Genomic DNA, 15,091 nt, shown 5'->3' with positions numbered 1-15,091 from the left:
GGACTTGGCTATTCTTTGTCCTTTGGTCTGTTTTATGATCAACATTTTAAGTTCCACACAGTGTTCAGAATATGATTATAGTTGTAATAAACCTGTAAATAAATTTGGAGAATTAATTATCCTCACAATATTAAGTTATCTCTACATTTCTTTAGATCTTTTAACAGTAACATGTTATAATTTCCTACAAACGGGAATATCTTTATAGACAATTTCATCTTCACTGCTGTTGTAAATGCATTTTTTTTTAAACTTGTAATGCTCTCGTAATAGTTTGTTGCTGGTGTTTAGAAATTCAGTTGGCTTGTATAATGATCTTAAATCCACCCAAATATTTTTCTGATATCTATTAATTGGCATGTGAGTTCCTTTTAGTTTTTTTTTTTAATGTAGACAGTCATATCATTGCAAGTAGGAGTTTTCTTTCTTCCTTTTCATTCTTACTGCTTACTGTATATTGGTTAATGAGGATAGTAAAAATCACACCTTGCTCCTGATTTTGAAAAGAATGTCTGCATGAGTTTATTTAGGTTTGTGTTTTTGGGTTTTTGTAGATACCTTCTATCAGGTTAGGGGGTTCCCTGCTATTTAGTTTACTAATGGTTTTATAAATCATGAATGAATATTGATTGAATCAAGTACATTTTCTTCATCTATTGAGTTATCATATATTTTTTCTCCCTTAACCTGCTAATACAGTAGATAACATTTGGAAATGTCCTAATATTAAACAGTCTTTTGGTGGGGCACCTGGGTGGCTCAGTTGTTAAGTGTCTGCCTTCAGCTCAGGTCATGATCCCAGGGTCCTGGGATTGAGCCCCACATTGGGCTCCCTGCTCAGTGGGAAGCCTGCTTCTCCCTCTTCCACTTCCCCTGCTTGTGTTCCCTCTCTTGCTGTGTCTCTCTGTGTCAAATAAATAAATAAATAAAATCTTTTTTAAAAAAATAGTCTTTTGGGATGCCTGGGTGGTTCAGTCAGTTAAGCATCTGCCTTCTGCTCAGGTCATGATCCCAGGGTCCTGGGATCAAGTCCTGCATCAGGCTCCTTGCTCAGCGAGGAACCTGCTTCTCCCTCTGCCTGCCTTTCCCTCTGCTTGTGCTCTGTCTTTCTGTCTCAAATAAGTAAAATCTTTAAAAAAAAACCAAAACAGTCTTTCTTTCAGGTGTGTCTTATGACCCAGAATGTAGTCTATTTTGGTGAATGTTCAACTTGAAAAGAATGTGTATTCTACTGTTGTTGTAGTCAGACGATGTCCGTTATATCCAGTTGATCAGTGGTGTTGAGTTCAGCTGTGTCCTTACTGTCTGCCTCCTGGATCTGCCCCTTTCTGGAGACAAGGGTGTTGAAGTCTCCAGCTATTGTAGTAGATTCATCTATTTCTCCTTGCATTTCTAGTTTTTGCTCCATGTGTTTTGACCCTCTCTGGTTAGGCACATATGCCTTAATGATTGTTCGGGGGGAATTGATTCCTTTGACATTATGTAATGCTCTTCTTTATCTCTGATAACTTTGCTTACTTTGAAGTCCGCTGTGTCTGAAAGAAATATAGTTTTTCTTGCTTTCTTTTGTTTATTGTCAACATGGTATGTTTTTCTCCATACATTCACTTTTAATCTATATGAGTCTTTATTTTTAAGTGGATTTCTTATAGACAACAGATAGTTGGATCATATTTTTTGATCCACCCTGATAATCTGTCTTTTAATTGGTGTATTTAGAATGCTGACATTTGAAGCAATTATTGATATAATTGGATTAATGTCTCCCATATTCTTTACTGTTCTCTGTTCTTTGTTCCTGTTTTTGTCTTTTCCTTTTTTTCTGCCTTTTGTGGTTTGAATTCAGCATTTTGTATGATTCCATTTTCTCTCCTTTCTTAGCATATCAGCTATACTTCTTTTTTAAACTTTTTTTAGTGGTTGCCCTAGAGTTTACAATGTACTTTTTACAACTAATCCAGTCCACTCTCAAATAATACTATACCATTTCACGGTAGTGTGAATATCATGATAACAAAACCCTAATTCCTTCTTCCTGTCCCTGTGTCACTGCTGTCATTCATTTCACTTTCATGTAAGTAACATAAGCATACATAAGTATATATACACAGAAGTTACATACATAAACATACATAATGAAATACATTATTGCTATTATTATTTTGAACTATTATCTGTTAGATAAGATTAAGAAAAATGAAAGTTTTCCTTTTATCTTCACTTATTCCTTCTTTGATGGTCTTCCTTTGTTTATGTAGATTCATGTGTCTGATTCGTAATTTTTTTCTTCTCTATAAAGAACTTCTCTTAACATTTTTTGCAAGGCAGGTCTATTGGCAACAAATTCCTTTGCTTTTTGTTTGAGAACATTTTTATTTCTCATTCACTGAAGAAGGATAATTTTGCAGGGTCCAGAATTCTGGGTTGGTGATTTTTTTTTTCTCTTGGTGTTTTAAATATTTCACTTCATTCTCTTCTTGCTTCATAGTTTCTGAGGAGAAGTTGGATGTGATTCTTATCTTTGTTCCTCTCTAGGTAAGATGTTTGTTTTCCTCTGGCTTCTTTCAGGATTTTTTTTTTAATCTTTGATTTTCTATATTTTTAAAATGATATGCCTAGGTTGTAGGATTTTTGTATTGGTTTGGTTTGGGTTTTTTGGTATTTATCTTGCTTGGTGTCCTCTAGGATTCCTGGATCTATGATTTGGTGTCTGACATTAATTTAGGGAAATTCTCAGTCATTATTATTTCAAATTTTCCTTTTCTTTCTTTTCTTTTCTCTTGTTCTCTTCTCTTCTCTTTTCTTTTCTTTCTTCACCTTCTGGGATTTCCATTATGATTCTGTTACATCTATTGTAGTTATCACACAGTCCATGGATTTTTTTTTTTTTAAGATTTTATTTATTTATTTGACAGAGAGAGCAAGAGCAGGAACACAAACAGGGGGAGTGGGAGAGGGAGAAGCAGGCTTCCTGCCGAGCAGGGAGCCCGATGTGGGACTCGATCCCAGGACCCCGGGATCATGACCTGAGCCGAAGGCAGACGCTTAATGACTGAGCCACCCAGGCGCCCTCCATGGGTTTTTTTTTCAGTCTTTGTTTTCTTTGCTTTTTGGTTCTCAAGGATGCTATTAATATATCTTCTAGGTCAAGGATTTTTTTTCAGCCATGTCCAATCTGTTAATAAGCCTGTCAAAGGCATTCTTCATTTTTGTTACAGTGTTGGTTTTTTTTTTTTTTTTGTATTTTGTTTGTTTTTTATCTCTGGCAATTCTTTTTGCTTCTTTCTTAGGATTTCCAGTGCTCTGCTTGCATTGCCCATCTATTCTCGCATGTTGTGTACTTTATCCATTAGTGCCCTTAATTAATCATAGTTGTTTTAAATTCCTGGTCTGTTAATTCCAACTTGCTCTGTCTCTTCTAAGTGTGTTTTTTCTCTTTTGGTGTGCCTTATAGCTTTTTTGATGTAGCTATATATGATGTACCATGTAAAAGGAACTGTTCTAATTAAACTAGTAATGTGGTGGTGAGGCGTGGGAGAGGGGAAGCATTCTATAGTCTTAAGATTAGGTCTCAGTCTTTTAGTGAGCCTACATCTCTGGCCTTTAGAAGTATTCCTCAGTTTTTGTTTTTGTTTTTTTTTTTCCTTTCCCTTTAGGTGGGATAGGATGGTCTGAGTGGGCTGTAGTTGGCTATCTCTCTCCCCTAGGTTAGTTAGACTTTGATTATTATTAACCCCAGCAGGTTAGGCTCTAGTTAACTAGTTTCCCTGAAGAGCAGACCTTACTGAGAAGAGTAGAGTGCTCTGGCATTTTTCAAAATGGTTCCTTTTCTCCTCTCCCTGCCAGAAACCCAAGGGGATTTTTCTCCAGTATTTTGTGTGGCAATCTGGTCTGGCTGCTGGAGGTAAATCTGAAAATACTGTGGGAAGGGCCCCTATGACTGGGTTCCTCTGGAGTTTTTAATTCTCAAAGCTATCCACATTGAGCTTCCAGCAGTTCCTCAATCACAGTTCAGGTATTTTTACCCCCAAGTCTCTGTTCCGCTAAGCTGTGACTCCCTGTTTGCCTGTTTGTCTCTCCAGTCTTAGGGAAGCAGTTTGCCCCGTGTCCTCTCCTCTCTTACGGATCCAGGAAGAATTGTTGATTTTTCAGTCTGTTCAGCTTTTTACTTGTCAGTTTGGAGTGAGGACTTTCAAGCTCCTTACATGTAGAACTGGGTTAAACAATCTTTGTATTCCTGGGATAAACCTAACATGATCATGACGTATTATCTTTTTGATACATTGTTGGATTTGATTTGTTGATATTTTGTGAAGGAGTTTTCTATCTATATTTGGAATGGATTTAATTTCTTATATTTTCATGATCCTGTTTTTGGTAAAAAGTTAACACTACCATCAGAGAATGAGTAGAAAAAAACATTTCCTATTTCCAGATTTTGTATAAGATTGGAATGACCTTTTCTTTAAAAGTTTAGTAGATCTTACCTATAAAACCATCTGGACCTCATGTTTTCTTTTGGAGATGGTTTTTAAGTACTATTTTATTTTACTTCTTTAATAGCTATAGGACAGTTTGCACTATCTGTTTCTTCTTTAGTCAGTGTTAGCAAGTTTTTTAAAAATGTGTCCATTCATCTAAGTTTGCAAATTTATTATACTATTTTTATTGTCTATTTAATTTCTACTGTCTTGAGTTATAACCACCTTCTTATTCATAACATTATTTGAACTCCTTTAATTTTTTCTTCATCATCATGGCAGAACTCTATTTTGTTACTCATTTTGTTTTTTATTTCTGCTTTCTCTATATTATTTCCTTTCTTCTGTTTTCTTTGAAATTATTTTGTGGTTTATTATTTTTTTCTAACTTCTTAAATTGTATACATTTAACTTTTTTTCCAGTAACATCTAACTTGTGGTTAGAGAATGTGGTTGGTGTTAGATGAGTTCTTTGAAATTTATAGAAACTGACTTTGTGGCCTTGTACATGTCAAATTTGTAAATGTTTCATGGGCCCTTGAAAAGAATATTACTCTAATTTTTAATGTGAAATTTTATATGTAGCCAGTAGATCAAGACTGTAAATTATGTTAAAATTATTTATATTTTTGACGTTTGTGTGTTTGTTTTTGTCAGCTTGACATATAAAATAGGGAGAGAGACATGTTGAAATCTTCACTGTCATGGGGGATTTGTCTAATTCTCCTTGCTGTTATGTCATTTTCTTTTTAAATGCATTTTGAGGCTATTTTTAGTGAGTGCATATATGTTAAATTGTTATATCTTCCTGGTAAATTGAACTTATTATGTATGTAGTAATCCTCTCTATTCTTAATGCTGCTTTTTATCTTAGTCTGTTTTGTCTGATATTAATGTAACCAAGGCACCTTTCATTTGATTAGTATTTGCGTAATATCTTTTTGCTTGAAACTTTTCCGTGTCCTTATGCTTTTTGGTGTATCTTAGACAATCTTTTTTCTCAGTTGTTGAATTTAGTCTATTTAAATTTACCATCATGGCTATATTTAAACTTGTTTGCAACTTCTTCTCACTATCCTCTGTTACCATTTTTTTGTTTGGTTTGTTTTTTACTTTCTTGCCTTTTTTTAGGATTAAGTTTTGTATTTTTTTTTCTTTTTTAGTTTTGCTTTTCTCTTTATTTTTTATTTTTCTCCATTGGGTTGGAATTTATGCTCCTTATTACTATGATTTTATTGTTTACTTCTGAACTTTTATGCTTATTTAACTTTATAATATCTTTTATGACTTAAATTGGGTGCCAGACTAGCAAAGCTATCATATAAGAATGAATAATATTCTCCAAAACAACTTTACAGATGGTAGGCTTTTTTTTTTTTTTTTTTTTTTTAAGATTTTCTTTATTTATTCATGAGAGACAGAGGGAGGGAGAGAGAGAGAAACAGGCTCCCAAGGAGCAGGAGGCCCGATGCGGGACTCGATCCCAGGACCCTGGGATCATGACCTGAGCCGAAGGCAGATGCTTAACCATCTGAGCCACCCAGGCGCCCGATGGTAGGCTTTTAATAAATATTTGTTTGCTGATTGAAATTCTCCATATGAAATTCTTCATATGTATTCTTCTTTGCTGATTGAAATTCTTCATTTTAATTTTCATTTGATCAAATTTGCAAAGTAATAAAGTACAAATTATTTTCAATGACCTATATTTTTCGTGTTTCCTATGAAATATCTGCTAGGAAAGTTGTTTCAATATATTCATTTTAAGCTTATCCTGTTAACTGAGTTGGACATTACCTGATTGTAAATGTAGGTATATAGTATCTACTGTTATTTTTATTTTCTAATTTGAAATTTGTACACTTGAAGCTTTATCTCTTAGATAATTTTCCTACAGTGGGATAGTGGTAGGTACCCTAATCTTGGATCAGAACTGTATAATACAAATCACATAACTTGAGATCTAGATTGATTTTATTTATTTATTTATTTAATTTTCCTCCAAATTTTTATATAGTGTAATATTGGTTTCAGGAATAGAATTCAGTGATCCATCACTTATTATAACACTCAGTGCTCATCGTAACAAGTACCCTCCTTAATGCCCACCACCCATTTAGCCCATCCATCTCCCCTCCAATCAACGCTGTTTGTTCTCTGTCATTAAAAGTCTTTTATGGTTTGTTTTCCCCCCTCTCTCTCTCTTTCCCCTTCCCATATGTTCATCTGTTTTGTTTCTTAAATTCCACGTGAGTGAAATCATATGGTTTTTGTCTTTCTCTGACTGACTTATTTCACTTAGTACAATACACTCTAGCTCCATCCACGTCATTGCAAATGGCAATATTTCATTCTTTTTGATGGCTGAGTAGTAGAGATCTAGATTTTAAAATTAGAATGGTTAAGCCAAACAAACATTAAGCAGTAAATTAGACTATATTCTACAGCTAACTTTTAAACGAAATGAACATTTTTTACCTGGTACTGTCCTCACTAGTTCTTAATTATTATCACCTCTTTAAGAATTCAACTTTAATTTTGTCCACACATCATGTTTTAAAGCTTTGAGCTTCTATCTAAATTCTTAATTTGTCATATAATTTCTTTTCCCATTTATAGCTCCTGAGACCTTTGGTTTGTCAGCAAGGTCATTTCTGTTTCCTCTACTACCTGATGCTCTGCTTTCTTAACAACAGAGTTCTTTTCTTTGCTGGTTTTTTGCTAATCACATATTTGTATCTGATTCGGAATGTCTTCTCTTCTACTTTAGAAAAAAGAGAGATCCAACTATTTTTTTTTGAGAGCATTTAAATTCTTAATCCTTCTCATTATCACCTCAGAATCAGAAAGAGAAAATCAGAGTAAACTAAACATGTCACCTTTGCACTATTTAATTTAAAAATTTATGTGTAGACCCATATTTTGGATATACAAAGCATAAGATAAAGTTTTTAAAACATTTTTAAATAAACCTGCATAACTTACAGTATACCATTTTATGAGAAAGAAAATACCTTTTTATTATAAAAGTAGGAGTACAAAATTGTTAAATAATTGTTTAAAAAAGTGTTACTGATGATTGGTGTCTGGTTTTCTAGATCCTTTCTATGCATATATAGAATTTTTCCCCTAAGAATTATTTTTAATCTATGTTGCATATTAGGCAGTATAATGCCAACATTTTTCACATAGTTGATTATGGATCCTCCTTATCTTTTTTATTTATTTTTTAAAGATTTTATTTTTAAGTAATCTCTATATCCAAAGTGGGACTCGAACTCATAATTCTGAGATTAAGAGTCTCATGCCCCACTGACTGAGCCAGCCAGGTACCCCTTTCTTATCTTTTTTATTGGTGGTATAAATATTCCAATATATAGATGTAACATAATTTATTTAATTAATCCATCCTTTCCATGTGAACATTTAGATTATTTCCAGTCTTTCTGAAAGTAGACAACAGAAGTTTCACTACAGTGAGAATTTATATTATACAAATATATGTATAATCTAAATATAAATAATATAAAATATGTAATATTTGTATATTTGTTTAAGTTTTGTGTAGCATACATTTTCTAAAAGTAAAATTGCTGCATCAAAGCAAATACATTTTTTTCCTTTAAGATTTTTTTTATTTTGGGGGTACCTGGGTGTTTCAGTCAGTTAAGCGTCTGACTCTTGGTTTTGGCTCAGGCCATGATCTCTGGGTCATGGGAATGAGCCCCATGTTGGGCTCCATGCTCAGCACAGAGTCTGCTTGAGATTCTCTCCCTCTCCCTCTGCCCCTCCTCCCCCTTCTGTCTCCCTTCTCTTACTCTCTCTCCCTTTCCTTTTCTCCCTCTCTCCCAAATAAATAAAATCTTTAAAAAAAAAAAAGGTTTTTTTTTTTTTTTTACGTAATCTCTACACCCAATGTGGGGCTTGAACTCACAACCCCCAAGATCAAGAGTCACATATTCTACCAACTGAGCCAGCCAGGTGCCCCAGCGTATACTTATTTTAAATTTTAATAGATATTATTTAATTTCTAGTGAACTGGAACTCAATATATTGCTGGTGGGAATGTAAATTGGTGTAACCACTTTGGAAAATTGTTTGAAAGTATCTATTAAAGCTGACCATATGCACATGCTGTGGTCCAGCTGTTTTCCTCCTAGGTATATACCTAGCAGAAACATGGACATATGTTTGCCAAGGACATGGACAGATGTTGATAGTAGCAGTAACTCAGTAATCAAAAACTGTGAACAACCCAATGTCCACCAACAGTCGAATGGATACATAAATTATAATGTATTTATACAAAGTAGTATTCTGCAGCAAAGGGGATGAATTAACTACAGCTAAATAAAACAACATGGATGAATCTTACAAAATGATGTTGAGCTAAAGAAGTTACAAAATAGCATATCCTCTGTTTCCATTTAATTAGTGTTCACAAACTTGGAAAAGTAGTCATACTGTTAGAAGTCAGAATAATGGTTTTCTTTAAGGGGAGAACAATGATGGGAATGAAGCACTAGGAGAATTCTGGGAATTTTGGTTATGCTTCGTTTCTCAGGACTGGTGCTGGTTCGTGGGCTTGTTTGGTTTGTGAAAATTCACTGTGCTACACACTTGTGATATTATGCCTTCCCGTGTATGTATTCTGCTTCAATGGAAAGTTTCCATTAAAGGAGTTCACTTTGTTTTTTACATAGAGAACCACTTTCAAACTCCTACCAGTAGTGTCTGTTTTTCCTATACTCTTGCCACTCTGATAGACATTAAAATCTTTTTAATCTGGTAGACATATAAAGAGGTCAATTTGTTGTTTTATTTTTATCTTATTATTAGTGAGGCTCAGCATCCTTTTGTACATTTGCTGACCATTTCTTCTACAGTTTCCCTACTCTTGTCCTTTGCCTATTTTTCTGTTACACTGTTTTTCTTACTGATTTGTAGACTTTTTTGGTCTATTATATGTCAAAATATAATGTTTTAAATAATAAATTCAAACTAACAAACTTATTAAGTATATCATGTGTTAGGAAAAGTTTCTTCTAATAATTAAATCCGTCTTTAAAAGGACCCATTATTCTTCAGTCTCCCAGCTCTGTAACCAACTCCGTTCTTAGGAGAGTAAATTCAGCCTCGTTAGCTCCAAATCGATACTCATACATGGAGTCCATTGTAGAATCTATTTGAAAGTCCCTGTTTTATTGTACATATATTAATATCCTCTTTTTCTTGACTAGTCTGTTCTTTGCTGGGAACATCTTTACAAAATCTCAAAACAAGTTTACCCACTGCTATTACATGTTACCCTTAATTTCTTTTGGTTTCTCTTTATGCCTTTACATTTCCTCATATGGAGAAGAGAAATGATATTGAATAGGATTTGTTTTGTTTCTAGTAAATTGCATATTAATTTTGCCTATCTTTTTTTTTATTTATTAAATAGCCCTTTAAAAACCAGTGTGCCGCATGCTATTTCCTTTACTTTCTCAACCAGTTCCAAATTTCTAAGTGATCTCTTCACTAAAATATTTTGTTTTAGTAACTCAACTAGTCTGATGTAGTCTCACTGTTGTGTCTGCCTTTTTATGCTTTGGTTGGGGATGCCTTATTTAAAATACTGCCTAGACTTTACTATATTTTAATGTTCCTCATTTTGATCCCGTAGTGACCTGTGAATGTTTTAAATTTATTTTTGTTTTTTTCTTTTAATATGTAATTCATAGACGCTCTGCTGTTGCCCGCATTCAGGAGTTCTTCAGGCGGAGGAAAGAAAGGAAAGAAATGGAAGAATTGGATACTTTGAACATTAGAAGGCCACTAGTAAAGATGGTTTATAAGGGCCATCGCAACTCCAGGACAATGGTACCAAATGCTCATGGCACTCTTTGGAGAAATTGCAGATTCATAATACGAATTTTTTCATAATGATGATCTTCGTATATTGCCACTGCGATTCCAGTAATAGCATTATTGTACCTTAACAGTTACACCTCTTTACCCAAACATGGTTCTTTTAGTCCTAGAATATATTGCCAAGGACCATTATTGTTTACAAGAAAATTCTGCCCTACTAAGGAAATGTTGTAGAAGTTTAAAATTTTTAGCTGGTACAAGTAACAATTACCTCCTTTTGTTCTCTCACACTTGCTGTCTACCTGTCTAGTATATATTTTTTTAGCTTATTTTAGCACCCTTGGTTGATTTGAAGAGGAAGATTTAGGTATATGAAATCCAGGCTCATTGTAAAATGTAGTCCGGTTACTTTATAACAACTCTTCTTAAGAGTCAAGATTTGTTTTAGTCACTTTGTCTCTCTAGACTTTACTGTCCTCTATGAAATAAGAATAGACCAGATGATCTCTAAGATCTTTTCAAGTTTTACAGTCCACAAGTCTTATACACCCAGTGTGATACTAATTATTTATTAAGAGGATCCTGCAAGATGATTAGCATTTTAGAACTGTTAACTCTGAACCACTCATATTTAGAAAGTGTTGTTTTCATATATTCATTGAGTCATCCAAAAGTATCTACAGAGTCAGTTTTAATCTGCTTTCTTCAGAGATAAGGGGAAAAGTTACTTTGGGGGGGGCCCTCACTGGCTCAGTTGATAGAGCATGTGACTCTTGATCTCGGGGTCCTGAGCTCAAGCACACGTTGGGCATAGAGCCTACTTTAAAAAAAAGTTACTTTGAGGCAGGGAACTACTTAGCTCTCTCTGTAGACATCATTGGTGGTAATAATTTAATCATTCTAAACAGAATGCTCACTATTAATAGAAGTAATCAGTGTACATGTCTTGTATTTTGCTGGTTAAAATTTTGGATGAAAATATTAGGGGTAGGAATGAAAGAAGAAAAGAAGTAACAGTAACGCTAAGTAACAATAAAACTGTCTACCCCCTTTGGTTTGGCAAAAATAGCAAAGTAGCAACTGCTGATGAAATGATTGAAAAACAGGGCACCTGGGGTGGCTCAGTTAGTTAAGCGACTGCCTTCGGCTCAGGTCATGATCCTGGAGTCCCGGGATTGAGTCTCACATTGGGCTCCTTGCTCAGCAGGGAGTCTGCTTCTCCCGCTGACCCTCTTCCCTCTCGTGTTCTCTCTCATTCTCTCTCTCTCTCAAATAAATAAAATCTTAAAAAAAAAGAAATGATTGAAAAACATCCCAAACTACAAAGATTTTGGATGGCTCATTCATATGCATCCATTGAAAAATGTCATCCTAAGCATTCCAGTATATCCTGTTGTCTCATTGCTTCATTAAATATGTTTATATCCTTCCTTCTCAATTGTGAGAGAATAGCTAATAAAAAGATTGGTACTTTTTGTTCTTTTGGCATAAAGCAAAATACAAAAGGGAACCATTCATTTTTTTCTATGATTTGTTTTTATTATCTTATAAAGCCAAAGTGGAACCATTTTTGGAAAGTTCAGCAACATATAGACATAGAAGTTTCCATTATACTTTCCAAAACCCAGAAATCCCATTCATTCCTTTAGCAGTTACTAATTCAGCACCTACTGTTGCCAAGTACTGCTTAAGGCCGTGAAAATATAGCATTGAACAGAGCAAAATATCTATTTTCATGGGGAACTTTTCATTATTTACTGTTGTATCATGCTTGCTGATAAATCTCCATCATTTTAAAATAATAGAAGACAAAGACTATTTTTTATTATTTTCTAAGCCAATTAATATTTCCAATTGCAGAATAGAATAAATCTTGGTTTTAATATTTGATTTGAATTTTCTTATAATTTTTTTTAAACCCTTAGATAAAAGAAGCCAATTTCTGGGGTGCTAATTTTGTAATGAGTGGTTCTGACTGTGGCCATATCTTCATCTGGGATCGTCATACTGCTGAGCATTTAATGCTTCTGGAAGCTGATAATCATGTGGTAAACTGCCTGCAGCCACATCCGTTTGACCCAAGTAAGATGGCCTTTTATAGAAAGCAGTACGTCAGCTCCAGTTTTGTTCTAGTTGTTAATATAAGAATAATGCAAATTATCCTAGAAGGCAGCCACGAGAGCCTGTTATGACTCTCATTGGGTTTAAAACAAAAAAGACTTATAACCTCCTTTTGGCAGAAAGTATGGGGAAATAGATTAGAGTTTATTCTCTAATATTTCTTCTGAGTTTTACCAGTTGCAAGAAATTTGGTTACACTTTGCTCTACTTATCCAAACTCAACCTCCAAGCCTTGTTAGTTTTCACATGTCCAAGTTAATTTACCAGAACAAAGGAGCCTGGCTTGTTCTTGCCTTCCATTTGACATTGCCCATGTTTATCCTAAAAGGCAGTGGATAAGAAAGAAATTTGAGTGATTGCAAGTTGGTCTTAAAATTATGTTCTGGGGTAACTTTTAGGAAATCTTCTAAGTAATATTCTCAGTCAACAATTAAATGTATCAGTACAATTTCCAGGCCAGCTCAGTTTTGCTATACATATACGTGTGTGTTTGTGTGAGTGTGTGTACATACATACATGCATAATGTATAACATATGTATGCATGTCTTAATGGCATATTTTTATCCTTTATATTAATATGCAATATTTTATTTCTAGTTCTAGCCTCATCTGGCATAGATTATGACATAAAGATCTGGTCACCACTAGAAGAGTCAAGGATTTTTAACCGAAAACTTGCTGATGAAGTAAGATTTTTATTTATACGTATTATAAATAGCGTATGTCACTTTGTTCCTGAAATGCTTTCTTAAGAAGACTCAAAGCAGCTCATTATTAATTGGTAACATAAACAAGTTTATTCAGTTAAGGAGGTCAAATTTTAAGAAAAAGAAAAATTAAGATAACATGCCTGTGTAATACTAGAGAGCTAAAAATCAAAATATTACTTTGCTAATTATAGTATCGATTATTGGTAATACCAGGTTATTATAGTTTGAGAAAAATAGATTGACTATTTTTGTGCTTATTACAATGAAGAATCATTTAAAAAACCTTCTGTCCTTTTAAGAAAATGAGTTTTACTATGGCTGGCCTCCATAATTGCAGCCAGATAAGTAAGCAGAACAAATGATTGGAGAATCTTTTCCTTTATTGTCATATTTTCAGATTTCTTCAGCTCCTTGTTAAACCAACAGTTTTCAAACTGGGCTTTGTGAAGCTCTCGGTTTTTAGTGGAATTGGGAGAGGGGAAGGTGGCTGATACAAAAGCTGAATTCTGGGCTTTTCCTCCCCAGCATTAGGCAGAGTTTTTATTGGCAGGTTTTCATATGAGATTTCTTATGAAAATAAGGGTTCATGGCATTAGTCAGCTGCTAACAGTTGAGCTTCTATGAGTAGGTGAGTGCAGCTCAAGTTGATGCTGTGCCCTCTTTAAAACATAAAAGAAGGGTCCATTGCTAAAAGTTATTAGTAAGTTAGAAAACCAGTACTCTAGACCAAGGTTGACAGTTCACAGCACAATTCCCACATCTGCTTTCTAACGGACATTTATAAACTTGGCATATGTCAGACACCGTGCTGAATTTTAAAAAACAAACCTTCCCTCAGAACTTAGACTGACGGGAAAGACAGACACTGAATAGTCAGCTAGAACATAGAGAGGCATGCACAGTGTTCTGGAAGCCCTTGCAAAGGAGCAGTTTTGCTTGTAAACGGGGTAGATGGATGGGGTAGTCTTCACAGAGGAAGTACGAATTGGACTGAGTTCATTAGGCAGACAGGGGGCTAAGGAGCCCTGGAAATGAAGAATTGGCAATTTCCAGGGTGTCCTAAGGTAAGTGAACCATTGGTGAGTGGATAAGAAAGCAGCTCCTTGGGGCAAGATTGGAAAGGGCTGAAAATGTGTTGTATGAAATCCCTGGGGAGCCATTGACCACATTAGCACCTTTGTCTTCCTCTCATCCTTTCCTCCCTTTCTTCCTTTTTTCCTTTGCCATGAACTTTGCCATTTGCCCTTAGCCTGTGATTACACACTAGATCCCTAGGTGTTTATGGATATTCATTTAGTGCTGTCTTGGTACATAAGACACAAGTCATTGGTAACTCTTATCCAAAAGTTTATCTTTCAAGATTACTTTTGCCTCAGTCAAGGTGACATTTTCTCGAGGGATCTGAGTGACCCTGGGGTAATCATTTAACACCGCTCTGTCACTACATGTATCAGCTCTGCCATAGGGGAAGGGAATGAGCAGACACAGGTAGACTGCTCTGGGAAACGAATCACAAGTGAAAAATAAATTGAATTCTTGAAGGTTTTAAGTGGCCTCAAAGTATGGCCTTTGTCTTTCTGCCAGTTGAAAGAGTAGTGTTCTGTGATGTCACTCCCTCAGTGGCAAGTTAAAATAATTACCTGGCACTGAGTAGCCTTACGGTGGAAATATACACAGTGTATGTATAAAGAATGAAGTAATTCCTCCTCAGACCTGCTAAGTTTTTACTGTTCTCCTAATCTTCAAGGAAAAAGTACAGTTACATCATGGTTCTTGACGTGGTTGTTTCACTTGCCCCACAGGTTATAACTCGAAACGAACTCATGCTGGAAGAGACCAGAAACACCATCACAGTGCCAGCCTCTTTCATGTTGAGGATGTTGGCTTCACTGAACCATATCCGAGCTGGTAAGAACTGTCAA

The 15,091-nt window shown here is 34.9% G+C and overlaps 1 protein-coding gene across 13 annotated transcripts in view; it reads left to right on the top strand.

Annotated features, from left to right (window-relative positions):
• DCAF6 (DDB1 and CUL4 associated factor 6) overlaps nucleotides 1-15,091 on the top strand; it is a 133,833-nt gene that overhangs the window by 113,443 nt on the left and 5,299 nt on the right. For all 13 annotated transcript variants that reach the window (XM_027613841.2, XM_027613848.2, XM_027613836.2 and 10 more), the window contains 4 exons: nucleotides 10,208-10,346; nucleotides 12,263-12,419; nucleotides 13,057-13,145; nucleotides 14,972-15,077. In XM_027613841.2, coding sequence (XP_027469642.2) covers nucleotides 10,208-10,346; nucleotides 12,263-12,419; nucleotides 13,057-13,145; nucleotides 14,972-15,077 — 491 coding nt within the window. The remainder of the gene's footprint in view (nucleotides 1-10,207; nucleotides 10,347-12,262; nucleotides 12,420-13,056; nucleotides 13,146-14,971; nucleotides 15,078-15,091) is intronic.

Source organism: Zalophus californianus, chromosome 10 (genome assembly GCF_009762305.2).
Source record: "Zalophus californianus isolate mZalCal1 chromosome 10, mZalCal1.pri.v2, whole genome shotgun sequence".
Taxonomy (NCBI): domain Eukaryota; kingdom Metazoa; phylum Chordata; class Mammalia; order Carnivora; family Otariidae; genus Zalophus; species Zalophus californianus.
This window is presented reverse-complemented; position numbering and strand designations above follow the sequence as displayed.